This window comes from Squalius cephalus, assembly GCF_949319135.1.
Source record: "Squalius cephalus genome assembly, chromosome: 16".
In the NCBI taxonomy this organism is placed as follows: Eukaryota; Metazoa; Chordata; class Actinopteri; order Cypriniformes; family Leuciscidae; genus Squalius; species Squalius cephalus.
The window spans coordinates 17815809-17831443 of record NC_137137.1 but is presented as its reverse complement, the minus strand read 5'-3'; the positions used below and the strand labels follow the sequence as shown (position 1 = coordinate 17831443).

Sequence of the window (15635 nt, the reverse complement as noted above, 5' to 3'; positions counted from 1 at the left end):
GTTTCAAATATTAAATGGAGGGCCTTATAGTGTAACTCTACTTTGAGATGTCACTTACCTGTTATTACTTACCTGGTGAAACTGGTAAAACGAGAGGCTTAATATCTCTAGAACTGAAGCATAATAGGAATGGTTAATGTTTCCAAATTATCACGTTTCCCTGATAAAACAACACATTGTGTTTATTTTCAGAAACATTTTGTTTTTAATGTGGCACACAGGTGTATATATATAAATTGGCTGGAACTTCTTTGGCAACTGTGGCATGAACCTCGGCACCATTGGGAGGAAACTTTGTGGTCATGTCAGGAACCTCTGGAAAGCTTAGCAACCTGAGCTTCTTTGACACGGAGCTCTAGAACCGAAGCAGGGACTGGAGTTGCAGCAGAATGAACCTTCACAGTGATTTCTGTGGGGCCTCGCCAGGTTTTGGAGCAGCAGTGACAGGAAACTATGGCTGTCTTCACTGGGAATTCTGGAGCAGCCCTGACAGGATCTCTGGGCCCAAGGCAGCTGAGAAAGAGAGCTATGTGAAACCCCATCTCTGGGACCCAGATGCCAGTGGTAGAAACTTCTAGGGCGGCAGGGTGAGGAACTTGTGGGAGGGGCTGAACAGAGAGCTCTGAGTGACTCCATTGTTAAAAATATGATTGGATGGAGCAGTACTTAACTAAAACTAAATGAACTATTCACAATATACATCCATAGGCGAGTAGATCCGCAAGACGCGAAAACTACCACCTCAAGCCAAGGCACCAGACGCAACCGATGCCTGCCAGCCCCGCAAGACGCTGAGGCTGGAGAGATGGAGGGGCTAACTTAACTAAGTAAAACTAAACTAACTATTTACAATATGTACACATCCCTAGGCAAGTAGTTCTGCAAGACGCTAAAACTACGACCTCAAGCAAAGGCGTCAGACGCAACCGAGGCCTGCCAGCCCCGCAAGACGCTGAGGCTGGAGAGATGGAGGGGTCATCTGTGTCAGCCCGCCAGACGCAAGGCTAAACCCTCTTCATGACCTGAAACACAATTAGAAAGCATTTTTCATTAGGTATAAAAATACATCTGTGCCATGTAGAAGGATTCAGTATATGACAGTTACAGCAGGTACTGAATGGTAATGTAAAGAAACTAATGTCCATAATCAAGCCAAATTAACAAATAGCCTTCGAAATCATTTTAGCTTGTTTTAGACTCAGTACCTTGAACCAGTCATGGGAGAGCATCTCATCCAGATGGAGTCTCCGCTTTGGGTTTCTCTTCAGGCAACCTCGAATAAAGCGGCAGCATTCTGTGCAGAAAGATTGAGAGTTGTCTAATTATTTCCTTCAACTTTACACTTGCTCTCTAAGCTGTAAAAATGGGAAAGATTCCTGCATTATCCATAAGAACATATTTTTTGTTTTAACCATCTGAGAAGCCCGGCTGGAACCAGACATCAGGGTCCATCAAAGCTATATCTCTGCTGTCTGGGAAACGGCCGGTGATCATGGCAAACAGCAGCACCCCCAGCGACTACACCGTTGCCTGCTTCCCATAGTACTTGCCCTTCTCAAAGTACTCAGGAGGGCAATACCTTGCTGTGCCTGGAGATAGGAGTTTGTCACAATGTGTAAGCTTGCTTTTTCTCACTTTAACTGAAATGGCATTTAATTTTAGTCAACAAAAATAATATTAATATTGACTATTCTTTGAGAGTTTTGTTAGTTTATTGTTAAGCTCACTGTGTGATGTCTGAGGCATGGTGTAACTGGTCACTAGAGTTTAAATCCAAAAATGTATGTTTTAAAGATAACACAGACCAGAGTAGCTTTTGTAGGATGAGCTTTTCATGAGGTCCCCGCAGCTGAAATCGATCAATTTGACCTCCAGGGTCTCTGTGTTGACCAGGAGGTTCTCCATTTTGATGTCTTGATGTAGCACACCCCTGGAACAGCACAGGGCAGCAGCATAAATCACCTGCCACATGAAGTGAAGGGCCAATTTCTCAATAAAGCGGCCTCTGTTATGCTGCCAAAATCTGTGCATGTCCATGCAGGGTAAGGGCCGTTCTAAGACCATGATGTACTGGTCGAGATGATCCTGCCAGTCCAGCACCTTTATAATGTGGCCACAGCTTGGGCCTTGATTGGCCATTACTGTCAAGGCCACCTCAAGTGGAACTGGTTTGGGATGGTCAGGCTAGAAGAATGACAGTTTTTATTATTGTTAGATATAGGATTGGTTTCTCAAATAAGGATTTAGCCCAGTCTGTCTATCTATTGAAATATTTGCACTCTGCAATTTAAATTAAATTGTTATAAATTGCAAACATAGAGAGCACAGTCTACATACAAGGCTGGTGTATAGCTGGTTCTTTGTCTTCGCTGTGAATTTCACAGCTACCATGAGGCCGTCCTTGCAACGGGTCCCTTCAAAGACAGAGCCAAATGCTCCTTCCCCCAATTTCTTGCCAATGGCGTATTTCCAGAAAATGTGATCTATTAAAACATAATTATTTTTATTTGTTTATTGTTTAATAAAGCATTGTCCAGCAGTGAGGCCATACTTTCAGATGAAATGTTAATAGGGAAATATATTTGTAATATTTGTACTTTTAAAAATTCATTTGTCACATGACTATTTAAGTGAACTGCAAAAAAAAGCCAAATGGTGATTTAAAATAATGGAGGGGAAAAAAAAAAAACTAAAAGAAACCTTACAGCACTATCAGCTGCATTATTTAAAACATATGCTTTTCTATATACATATTCACTTTCAGAGAGAGTGTGTGTGTGTTATATTTTATGTCAGACAGTAAACTTGAAGTAAACTCACCCTCGATCCTCACAATCTTGTCACAGTCCAGCTGTCTCAGCAGATGTGATCCAGTGTCACCTGGTGAAGAACTGGCTGGACTGTCCTGATCTTGAGGCTTGACGTCCTCCACTTGACGTCCTCCACAGTGGGGGGGACTTCAGGACTACTGGAAGGAGGTTCCTGATGATCATTATCCTCTGCAGTAAAGATGATGTCCTGTAAAGAAATCTGATCTAAAGAGAGGAATATCAACCACAAGCTTGTTTTAAATCATCCGCCACATCTTCAAACTATATTTCATCTATATTCAAACATTCATCACATCGTGGAATAAATTAATTTATCTGCCTTTTTATAATGTGTGATGTGGTTTTTATATATATATATTGTGTGTATATGATTGGCCCCGATCACACCTGATGCGTTTTTTGCAGTGAGAGAGGCGCCTTTTTTCAATTGGTTTCCTATGGCAGTGAGCGTTCTGCGCGCTGTTTATGCGCCCCAGGCGCCTCGCGTTTTACCGCGGGTTAGCAGGAGCTAAAAGACTCCACGAACCAACTACCACAATTTTAACAGAAAGTAAATAAAGTTAATAAAAGGCTGATTTGACGTTTACTTGACTGACAGCACAGCTGTTTCTGTGGTTGCCTAGCAACATAAAAAACCCACTCGTTCTGTGTGATCGAAAGAGTAAAAAAGAGAATAAAAGAGTGTTTTATAAGAGTGTAAAATAGAGTTTGTGTTGTTCAGAGATCATAATTTACCATCAGTACACCTCCTGGATGGGGCTTCATCAGTGTCCTGGTCCACCTCACACTGCTCCACCTGCTCACCCTGAGCTTTGGTGGATTTGGGGCGAGACGAACAAAAGAAAAAAGAGGCAAACCTCCGACATGTCCTCTTTTTCTGCCCCTTATTCTTTGTTTTCTCTGTCTCTCTCTCCTTTCTCTCCGCCTCACCGATGCCCACAGGCGTGAGGCGTCTCGTCAGGACGAGGATGGAGCTCCGCCTTGTGGTCGGTGGGTGTCAGTGTTGTTCGGGGATTTATCCCGTGCACACTCACCTCCTCCATCAACTCCCACTCTACGAAATTGTCGCTGTCCCATAATCAACACGATAAACCGCTATCAACAACTGCAAACACACCGCAAAAACTGCAAAAACACTGTTGATATCTGTACTCCTTACTCGCTACAAAGTGATCAGGGAGTTTCACGCTTTTATATTGTCCTCAACATTCTATGTCCTCATGTCATAAGGGCTCATACAGGCTGGCTGAGAGCAGCAGATTCTCACAAACATTAAAGTAATGTCTAGTGATGCCATTGATATATGTGTATGGGTTTTCTAAAGTATTTAGGTATTAAGATCGCATTAAAACATACATAATGCATACAGCAGTGGTCAATGATGTCAGGCCAATGAAAATGTAGGCTCACAAAAAAAAAAATCCCCTCTGCTCTGACATCACTTTTTAAAATATAATATTTTTTTCACCTGTATATATATATATATATATAGGCCTATATATCACTGATTCTTGAAATCAAAACATGTCCCCCATCAAAATGTTACAATTTGCCTTAAAAAACATTGTTTAATTTAAAAAGGCTTTAAAAGTTGGATATGAAAGACTTGTGTATGTTTAGACCGCTAGTTTTGTATATATTTATATTATTTCATAGTAATTTTATAAAATACTGGCAATGTACTATGAAAGCCCATGCAAATGAACTCGTCCTCTGTAGAGGTCACAGTATCAAACTGCAAAAAAAAACAAAAAAGTGTTTTAAAATGCCCAAAATGCCCAAATATGAATATGAGGTTAATTGGACGGCTTAATAAAATATCACAGAATACATAAAGTGAACATTGCATTATTTTATACATTAACAACAGCCTTTCAAAATCTGTCATCAAATCATGTCAACTCCGTTAGATATTTTTCAAATTTGAAATAAATCAGGCATATTTTGGTCAGCTTTAACCCTGAGGACCCCATTTGACTTCTTGATGGATGCAGCAGTCCAACACATGGTCTCGTAAGTTTTACTTTTTTTTTTTTAAATATTCAGCAAACAAGTTGAAATCCCTGTGGTCACAGCTTTTATGTGTCAACACTGTCTTCAAAGTAGGGATGATTTTAATCAAGAATTTTGAAATAAAAGTTGGTATTTTGGTTTAGTTTAGTGGTAGCTGAGGAACTAAGGAGAACTAAGGAAAATCAAGATGGCTACCATTTATTAGACATGATTAAGTTGAAAAAACATGTTGTTTTGTCACGGTGTTGACATGTAAGCTGACGGAGTGGAAAAGTGCTCCAAAATACTCATTAAAGGGATAGTTCACTTTGAAATTAAATTTTGGTATGTTTTAGCTTACCTGAAGGGCATCCAAGATGTAGGTGTCTTTTTTTCCGCAGTAGTTTCAATTTTGATATTTTTATATTTTTCTTGTCTGACAGTCATATCATGCAGGTCTATGGTCACGGTCTCAAAGAGCATGCACAGAGTCCAAATTAAAACAATTCCCCATCGTCCAAATTAAACAATTCCCCATCGTAAGTACACATTGATGGCCTAAGACACGAAACGAGCGGTTTGTGTGAGAAAACGAACAGTATTTATATAGTTTTTACCTCTTATAACACAACCACGTCCAAGTGATCTGAGGGCGCGGGCACTTCCTGCTGTGTGACGTGTACGCAGACTGGTGCATAGATATATATACACTAGATATATAATATAGAGTTAACTCTTCATACTGGAATGTATTACACCTAGGGTGAAAAGGGGGCATTTTGCTCAGTGTCAGAGTCTAAGAGACAAGATGCAGCAGCAATCTGGACTCACATGGATCCTGTCCTTAGAGATATACAGACTAAATATCCATCAGTTACTACTGTGCACTTCTGGTCCGATGGCCCCAGTAAGCAGTATAAGAATAAGAAGAACTTCTACCTCATTTCTGAAGTACCACCCACTCTGGGCTTCTGCAGGACCACATGGAATTACTTCCCAACATCCCATGGAAAAGGTGCCCCAGACGGCATTGGAGGAACAGTAAAAAGAACTGCAGACTCCTTGCTTCTGCGGGGAAATGATGTTGTGGTTGGTAAAGATTTCTTTGAGAAGATCTCCAACAGTTTGAATGGTGTTCAACTGTATCATATTTTGGAAGAGAACTTGGAGACATATGATACACTTGTTACACAACACCTCAAACAGGTTCCATCATCAAGACAAATACACCAGGTGATCCCACATCAAAATTGCATCTGCCACAGACAGCTATCATGCTTTTGCAGTGAGCCATTGGATTGCCAATGTTTTTCCCCAGCTACTCTTTGTATAAGATACTGCTCAGAGGAGCAGCAGACTGATGCAAGGGCCAGGTGCAGAGCCGTCCATTGGCCATGTTGATGGAGGAGATGGAAGACGAGTTGGGAGAAGCAGGGGATTCGGTCGATGAAATGGAAGATGAAATGGAAGAAGAGCCATTGAAAGATCCTGAGGGTGCTATTGTTGATATAACTATCAACAGTATTGAGACAGGGGATTGGCTGGCAGTGGTGTATGATGATCACTGGTGGTTAGGAAAGTCCATTGATGTAGATATAGAACACCAAGACGTGAAAGTTGAGTTTATGCATCCTCGTGGCCCTACTGGCAATTTTCACCCAAAACATGGGAGGAGGGATGTCTGTTTTTTGTCCATTGAAAGATGTCCTTTTGAAACTGACAGGGACAGCTTGTCCCCTCCAAGCAAGCCGGACCAGGGAGCTCTATGCCATAGCCCCTGATGTTATGGACTTCATAGAGCGTAGGCATGTTCAACACCTCTTGTCCATTGCCCAAGTCCCGCAGGTTAGACAAACTATTTGTTGAGAGAAATTGAAGTAAATCATATAACTTACCTGTCTGAACCCCTGTGTTAAAGTATAGATGGAATTACAAAAGACATTTCAACCTATTTAGATTTACAGAAACACTGACATTATGAGTCTGATTGTTCACTTTTCATTTTTTTCAGTGAGCCTTTGGAAGTAGTCAGGAAATGCAAGGGGAGAATTCTGGATCCTGTTACACTTCAACATTTGTGCACTATTAACACTAATACATACTTTTCTTAGTTAGTTCTCAGCCTATTGTCCTCTTTCAAATCAGTTGTTAGATTTACAGTTTAGTTCAAATATAGATTAGCAATAGAGGAGCTCCAGATACATTTGCTTTTTTCTTTTGATACCAGGAACACTTTGACATGTTCATGTGTGCCTTAAAGATCCTGTCACCAGGTACTCTTTGTTTGAAGTTTGATACCCTTTTCCCTTGATACTCTCTCCCTTTTCCATGTTAAAACTAGATAAATATCTTTAATCAATTTTATTTATCGATTAGTTTGTCAACACCGTCAATTGTGTGTCAACACCGTTGTGTCAACACCGTAAGATGGAGGTTTTTCATTTTTATAAAAAAATGTATGTTTCTTTTGTTTAATTGAGTGTGTTCATACATTAAAACACCATCTTATCTACATGCATCAGTGTCTTGTGTGCACAAAACCATTGATTGTATATATTAAAAATGAAAAAAATAGTAAACTAAATGAAGGTAATTTAAAATGGCTAATTCCAAAACAATATAAAATAATATTAAAAGTGTATACAATGCAATTTATCACTTAACCTTGCTAAGGCACACCCTACACACTTAAAGACTTTACAAGTCAAGTCAAGTCAAGTCATCTTCATTTATATAGCGCTTTTAACAATGGAGATTGTTTCAAAGCAGCTTTACAGAAATAAACGTATAATTTAAGGTAACAGAGAATGTTTTGGCTTTATAGCGGTTCTTTAATAAAGTTATTTTACAGCTAAAGTTAGTTTTGATTGATTCGCTTCCGTCGCAACGATCATTTGTTATTAAATTAGGGGCCGCCAAGAAGACACCATTCTCTTTACACAAACTTTAAACGCAATCCTGTAAGAAACGCTGATGGCGTTCACATGCGCATTAAGAATTGGTTCTATAGTTATGTGCGTTTGAATATATGTGTGCAGGTTTGTTATTCCCTACAAACCAAGCCTAAACAAATTACTGGTGTTTCCTTATAGTTTTGATTCAGAATTTTATTTTATTTTATCAATTCGGGGTAGATACGCAAATTGAGTTTTCCCGACGACGCTTTATCTGTAGAGTGGTAAAGGGATCCTCCATAGGGAGAGGCTAGTTGGCACTTCAGCACTGCGTTGTCATCGGGTCCAGGCGAAGGGCCTTCGTCAGATCTGGATACGGCCTGGATCCGGCAGGCTGCAGGAAGACCTCGGAATAAACAAAGACACTAAAATTAGCGTAGATGCCATTCTTCTCATGATGTAACAAGTACATCAGGATTTATGGGAAGTGTTCCCGGTTCCAGCAGACCTAATCTATGCAGCCTAACACTGAATTATAGAAGTCTATAATGTATTATGTGAATGCTATGTCAAAGAGATGTGTCTTTAATCTGGCTTTGAACTGACAGAGTGTGTCTGCTTCCCGGACAATGTTAGGAAGATTGTTCCAAAGTTTTGGTGCTAAATAGGAAAAGGATCTACCGCCAGCAGTCAATTTTGATATTCTAGGTATTATCAACTGGCCGGAATTTTGAGATCGCAATAGACGTGAAGGACTATAATGCGTTAAGAGCTCGCTCAAGTACTGCGGAGCTAAACCATTTAGTGCTTTGTAAGTCATCAGCAATATTTTAAAATTGATGCGATGTTTAATAGGGAGCCAGTGCAGTTTTGACAGAACTGGGCTAATATGGTCATACTTCCTGGTTCTGGTAAGAACTCGAGCTGCTGCGTTTTGAACCAGCTGTAGTTTGTTTATTAAGCGTGCAGGGCAACCACCCAGTAGAGCATTACAATAATCTAGCCTTGATGTCATGAAAGCATGAACTAATTGTTCCGCATTTGTCAATGAGAGCATATGACGTAATTTAGATATATTTTTAAGATGGAAAAATGCGGTTTTACAGATACTAGACACGTGACTTTCAAATGAAAGATTGGTATCAAAGAGCACACCCAGGTTCCTAACCGACGACGAAGACTTAACAGAGCAGCCATCAAGTGTTAGACAGTATTCTAGGTTATTACGTGAGGAAGTTTTTTGTCCAATAATTAGAATCTCTGTTTTTTCAGAATTTAGAAGTAGGAAATTACGAGTCATCCAATTTTTTATATCAGCTATGCATTCTGTTAATTTAGTGAATTGGTAAGTTTCGTTAGGTTTTGAAGAAATATAGAGCTGAGTATCGTCAGCATAACAGTGGAAGCTAATTCCATGTTTCCTAATGATATCTCCTAATGGTAGCATGTACAGAGTGAACAGCAACGGTCCTAGTACTGAGCCTTGTGGTACGCCATACTGAACTTGTGATCGATGAGACATCTCTTCATTTACTGCTACAAATTGATAACGGTCAGATAAGTATGATTTAAACCATGCTAGTGCAATTCCACTAATGCCAACATAGTTTTCTAGTCTATTTAAAAGAATGTTGTGGTCAATGGTGTCAAACGCAGCACTAAGATCGAGTAACACTAATAGAGAGATACAACCACGATCGGATGATAAGAGCAAATCATGTGTGACTCTAACGAGAGCAGTCTCAGTACTATGGTACAGTCTAAATCCTGACTGAAAATCCTCGCAGATATAATTTCTTTCTTAAAAAGGAACACAGTTGTGAAGATACTGCCTTTTCTAGTATCTTTGACAGAAAAGGTAGATTCGAGATCGGCCTGTAATTGACTAATTCTGTAGGATCAAGTTGCGGTTTTTTAACAAGCGGTTTAATCATAGCCAGCTTAAAGGTTTTTGGTACGTATCCTAGAGACAAAGATGAATTAATGATATTAAGAAGAGGATCTATGACCTCTGGAAGTATTTCTTTCAGTAGCTTAGTCGGTATAGGGTCTAACACACATGTTGTCGATTTAGATGATTTAACGAGTTTCGTAAATTCTTCCTCTTCTATAGCAACGAACGAATCAAATTTTTCCTCCGGGAGACTACAATGCACTGCCTGATGCGATACTGTAGTAGATGGTTGCATAGTTATAATTTTCTCCCTGATATTATCAATCTTATAAGTGAAGAAGTTCATAAAGTCATTACTGCTGTGTTGCTTGGAAACTTCGGTGCTTGAAGCTTTGTTTTTCGTTAGTTTAGCCACCGTTTCAAATAAATACCTAGGATTATGTTTATTTTCTTCTAATAGGTTTGAAAAATAAGCAGATCTAGCAGCTTTTAAGGCCTCTCTGTAAGCAATCGAGCTCTCTTTCCATGAAATGCGAAATACCTCTAGTTTTGTTTTCTTCCAGTTGCGCTCCATTTTTCTGGCTGCTCTCTTAAGGGCCTGAGTGTACTCGTTGTACCACGGCGTTGGACTATTTTCTTTAATCTTCTTTAAGCGCAACGGAGCAACTGTGTCTAAAGTGCTGGAAAAGAGAGAGTTAAAAGTTTCTGTTGCAATATCGAGTTCTTCTAAGCTATCTGGGATGCTGAGATGGTGAAACTGATTAGGAAGATTATTAATAAAGCAATCTTTAGTGGCAGAAGTGATAGGTCTAACATATTTGAAACACGGAGTCGGCTTTGCAGCCTTGGCTAAATGAAGTTTACACGAGACTAGATAATGATCTGAGATGTCATCACTCTGCTGCAGAATTTCAACGGCATCAACATCTATTCCATGTGATAATATTAGATCTAGAGTATGATTACGACGATGAGTAGGTCCTGACACGTGTTGTCTAACTCCAATTGAGTTTACAATGTCTTTAAATGCCAATCCCAATGCATCTTTTTCATTATCGATGTGTATATTAAAATCACCAACAATTAGTACTTTATCTGCAGTCAATATTAATTCTGATAGAAAGTCCGCAAATTCTTTGATAAAATCTTTATGGTGCCCTGGTGGCCTGTATACAGTAGCCAGCACAAATCTCAAACGTGATTTATCATTTATACTATATATTTTTACATTAAGTACTAACACTTCAAAAGAATTATATTTAAAACTTGATTTCTTAGTGGTTTTGAAAATATTACTATAGATTACAGCAACTCCTCCCCCTTTGCGTTTAAGACGAGGCTCATGTTTATAACAGTAATCTTGCGGGGTGGACTCATTTAAAGTAATGTAATCGTTTGGTTTTAGCCAGGTTTCTGTCAAACACAGCACATCTAGGTTATTATCTGAAATCATTTCATTAACAATGAGTGCTTTTGAAGTAAGCGATCGAATATTCAGCAACCCAAGCTTTAGCATTTGCTCATCTGTATTATAGCTGTTTTTTATTTGTTGAACATCAATTAAATTTTTAACCTTAGATGGGTTTAAACGTTTTTTTGGATTTCCAAATTCGGGGAACAGACACAGTCTCTATATGATGATAGCTAGGTGAAAGAGGCTCTATGTGATGGGATTTATCTGACCTGGGTGACGCGAGGCCGCTAGCAGACAGTCGGTTTAGCCAGTCTGTCTGCTTCCTGACTTGAGCCCCAGATTGTCATGTTTGAGCTCTAAGACTATGTGCCATATTACTAGAGAGAAGAGCAGCACCATCCCAGGAGGGATGAATACCATCTCTTTTCAACAGGTCAGGTTTGCCCCAAAAACTTTTCCAATTGTCTATAAATTCTATATTATGTTGCGGACACCACTTAGACAGCCAACCGTTAAGCGAACACAATCTACTAACTATCTCATCACTCCTGCGAACAGGAAGGGGGCCAGAGCAAATTACAGTGCTTGACATCGTACTTGCGAGTTCACACACCTCTTTAATATTAATTTTGGTGATCTTCGACTGGCGGAGTCGAACATCATTAGTGCCGACGTGAATAATGATCTTAGAGAATTTACGATTAGCATTAGCCAGCACTTTTAAATTTGCTTTGATGTCAGGCGCTCTGGCTCCCGGCAAACATGTGACTATGGTGGTTGGTGTCTCTATTTTCAAGTTCCGTGTAATAGAATCGCCAATAACTAGGGCACAATCATTCTCAGTGGGTGTTTCACTGAGCGGGGCAAATCGATTTGTTATGGTAATCGGAACGGAAGAGTGGTTTTTTGATCCGCGACTAGAGCGATCCCTCACTGTCACCCATTTGCCCGGCTGCGCAGGCACTAATTCAGCTGGAACCGCATCATGTAAAGAGTTCACTATGCTAGGCGCATCCAAAATAGTATCTGAAGCTCTAGCACTCTTACTATCCTCAATTAAAGTTTGGATGCGTGTTTCTAGTTCTGAAATCTTCTCTGTCAGCCTAACTGTCTCCTTGCATTTATCACATATAAATCCTATATTGCCAACAGAGAAGGCTATGCTAAACATGTGACATGAAGTGCAGGTTGTTGAGTGATTCTTACTCACCTGAGCTTATGAACTCAAAGGCGCAAGCGCGAGAGAGAGAAATAAATAAATAAAAATAGCTGAGCGCACGGGTGGCGCGTTAACAGGCTAGCGAATTACTAGCGTGTTGTGCTAGTAGTAACGGAAGCTAGCGATGTCAGGTTAATCTGAGATGTTGGGTAAGCTGTATTTAGTAGTAGTATAAACAACTAGAAATTGTAGTAAATGATGGTTCAAAACAAGGAAATACGAGGCTAAGACGGAGCTTACAGCACCGAAGCAAACACACTCACAGCAGGCAGCGAGGTGTTGTTACAGTGTTGTTGAATTGATCAAACACACAAAAAAACATATTTTCATGTGTCAGACAGAGTTGACAAATGTCAAGTAACTAAGTGAGTAAATGTACATTTTTTAAAAAGTGGTTAATTAAAAAACCTGTTACTTTTCATGGTATGATAGATGAGACCCGTGTTTATGAAGATATCCAGTTCAAATTAATGTAGTATCGATTTTTTGCTTGTCACTTTTCAAAAGTACTTTTGTCCCTTATCTCAAGAAACAGTGATATACTGTATATATATATATATATAAAAAAAACATTTAACTGTTAATTATACTTCTTTTCAGAAAGAAACCAAACATTTAACTGTTAATTATACTTCTTTTCAGAAAGAAGCATAAAGACATGTTTCATTTTTGTGATGTAGGCTATAACCTACAAATGCAAACACTGTAGCACATCTGTTTGATCTTGACTTTACATATTCACAGTTGGTTAAAAGTAATTGCAAGAATGGCTCAGAGAAATTAGTTCTGAAAGAGCTCTAGCGTCATTAGTTAGCAGATGCCACTTGGTTGGATAATTTATCCAGTGAAATTACATACATTTTAAGTGTGGGTGAATTGTCCAAACTTTTTGAGGCCACACAGGACAAGTCGCCTAGATATGAATGTATTCCAGAATGTATTTATCCAACGGCTAGGCCTATTACGAAAATATGATATTTGGGATTTTAGTTAAAAGGGCAGAATTCAGAAAAAATGTGACAACTTCACAAACATGAATACAACTAGACTCACTGGACTATGCCATATAGGCTAATTCAGATTTAATGTTCCTAATCTTCAGATGTGATCATATTTCAGGTTTGAATTTCCCTATTACTCATTCTCTTTCCTTTTTTTGACTCATTGAAACTTTGGTCACTGGTCTTTAGATGATTAGCCTTTCATTCACCTGAAGTGACTGGTGGGAAGTTGTTTTTTCTCACACCCACATGAGGGTAGCAGACATCGTTTTCATTATGAAAACCAGTGTGCGTCCTATACAGCCTATCGAAATCATATAGGGTACTTTACAGAATAGGTTTGTTCTTTGGGTCCCACTTTATATTAAGTGGCTTTAAGTACTATGTACACATTGAAATTAATAATTTGATATAATGTACTTATTGTGTAACTACATGTTTTTACATTGTACTTACATTTTAAAAATGCCTGCATGTAATTACAGCTGTAATTAATTTATGTAATTAGATTTGTAATTACACAGTTGACCCTTCCCTTACACCTTAACCCACCCTTAAACCGACCCACACCACCACACCTGTCCCTAACCTTACCCGTATCACACCTCAATAGCAGCAAAAGTGTTTTACAATACAACATGAACACAATAAGTACATTGTACTTATTTTTTGATGTAAGTACATAGTACTTAATGCCACTTAATATAAAGTGGGACCGTTCTTTGGAACAAAACTGTGGGCAAACGGACAGCCCACAGCGCCAATTTAAGGTATTTTTTGTTTGCCTTTCTTTGCACTATCAACATCTGAAAAGGTCGTAAAATGTTATCTGTTTAAAAATATAATTGATAGCCCTACAAATATTTATTGTTTAAATTCTTTTTACACAAGTTACAGTCAGTGGCATAATTTGTCACCAACCAACTATTTTGCCCCTAGTAAACGATTTTGTTTTTAATAGTAGGCCTACTTGTTTTTTTTATGGAGAAGACACGTCAATATCAGTAGACTTGAAATGAGACGTGAAGAACCGCTGAATAAGTTGGCTACTAATTCCGGCTCTTTGAAATTAACTGTTCGAAAGAACTGATTCGCGGCCCGGGGTGAGTAGGACTTCACAAGTGCACGAGCAGGGCAGGCCTCGCGCCAAAATGATTTCGTCGCAATAAACAAATATTTGTATAATGCTAAGTTAATAGGGGATAAAACCACAGGTACATCTTAAACTACCGAATGAGCGCTTCTAATTAACATATTTCTCTTCATTGACGCAATTTTGTACTGGTAAGCATAAGCACCATTTGATACCTAAATGAATGACCTTGTACAATTAGCAAAGTTAATTTAGCCCGCAAATCTTTAAAAAAAAATAGCTTGACTATTAACTTTACATACAAACCATACCATACTTATCTTTTTGAGCTGAGTTGAATGAGTGAGAACAAACAAACTGTCATCGAGTCGACGCAATAAACACTGAATAGTAAAGTCAAATCTTTATGAGAAACCAGACACCCGCCAATACAGCTGATATCCATATAAAAGATTAATTAGGCTAATAGTAATATTTTTCATTTTTACACAATAATATTGCTACACCTCTCAGACAGTGTGATGCAAACAAAACCAGAAACCAAACGCAGGTAGGATTTACTATCAGATTATGAATTCCTATGCTAACTTACTTTGTTAATAAGAGTTGGGTCTAAGTCTTCCATTTACTATCTAGATAATAAAATTACTTGCCATTTATTATTTCCAGAGAGCTCCTTGTATATAAATCTGGCTAATAATTGAAAAACTGCTTATCTGCTAATACAAGACTTTGCTGCCATTAGTGTAATTCAGGTTGCTGGAGCTTGAAATCAAAGCAGACATTGTCTCTCTGTGTTTCTTCAGGCTGTCTCTCCGTGCCTGTTTAATCAAAGGAAGAGGAGCAGGCTGCCTTTGACATCCAATCCCTCTGAGAGTGAGCATGTTTCCAAGTGAAGAAGAGTTACAAGTGGATGAGCTCTCCCATGCAGAGTTCAGGGCTTATGTGGAGGGCTCAGCTCATACTCCCCCCAGTTCCAGACCACAATTCAACATCAAGCTGAAGGTGGAGAACCTTGCAGTAAGTTGGGGAATTACATTTAAATGCACTCTTTATCATTCAATTTTAATTTGATCATTTAATTCATATGTCTATCTTTGTTTCCCTCATAGGTGAGCATTACATTGTTGTGCACTTACCCAGCTGACTACCCGAAAGTGTTGCCATATTACTGTCAGGTATTTAAATATTTTGAGTTTCCAATTCATATTTTTCATAAGCTGTTTTTATTGATTGTTTACTCAGTGGCGTACTTGAATACACACTGACAGTTTCCTATTGGACTTTCTATGATAAT

At 38.9% G+C, this 15635-nt stretch overlaps 1 protein-coding gene and 1 long non-coding RNA gene across 2 annotated transcripts; one reads left to right on the top strand and one right to left on the bottom strand.

Annotated features, from left to right (window-relative positions):
• Positions 1 to 1518: 1518 nt before the first annotated feature.
• Positions 1519 to 3874, bottom strand: LOC307173147 (serine/threonine-protein kinase pim-2-like; the record flags this gene model as incomplete). The annotated part of the gene is made up of 6 exons (XM_079896014.1): positions 1519 to 1589; positions 1806 to 2184; positions 2338 to 2483; positions 2821 to 2940; positions 3567 to 3641; positions 3772 to 3874. The coding sequence occupies 6 exons, from the start codon at positions 3872 to 3874 to the stop codon at positions 1519 to 1521; spliced, it is 894 nt and encodes a 297-aa protein (XP_079752140.1).
• Positions 3875 to 4812: 938 nt separating this feature from the next.
• LOC307174248 lies at positions 4813 to 15504 on the top strand. The gene is made up of 3 exons (XR_013823967.1): positions 4813 to 4844; positions 15145 to 15358; positions 15451 to 15504. It is a non-coding gene; the product is annotated as an uncharacterized lncRNA (long non-coding RNA).
• The last annotated feature ends 131 nt before the right edge of the window (positions 15505 to 15635 follow it).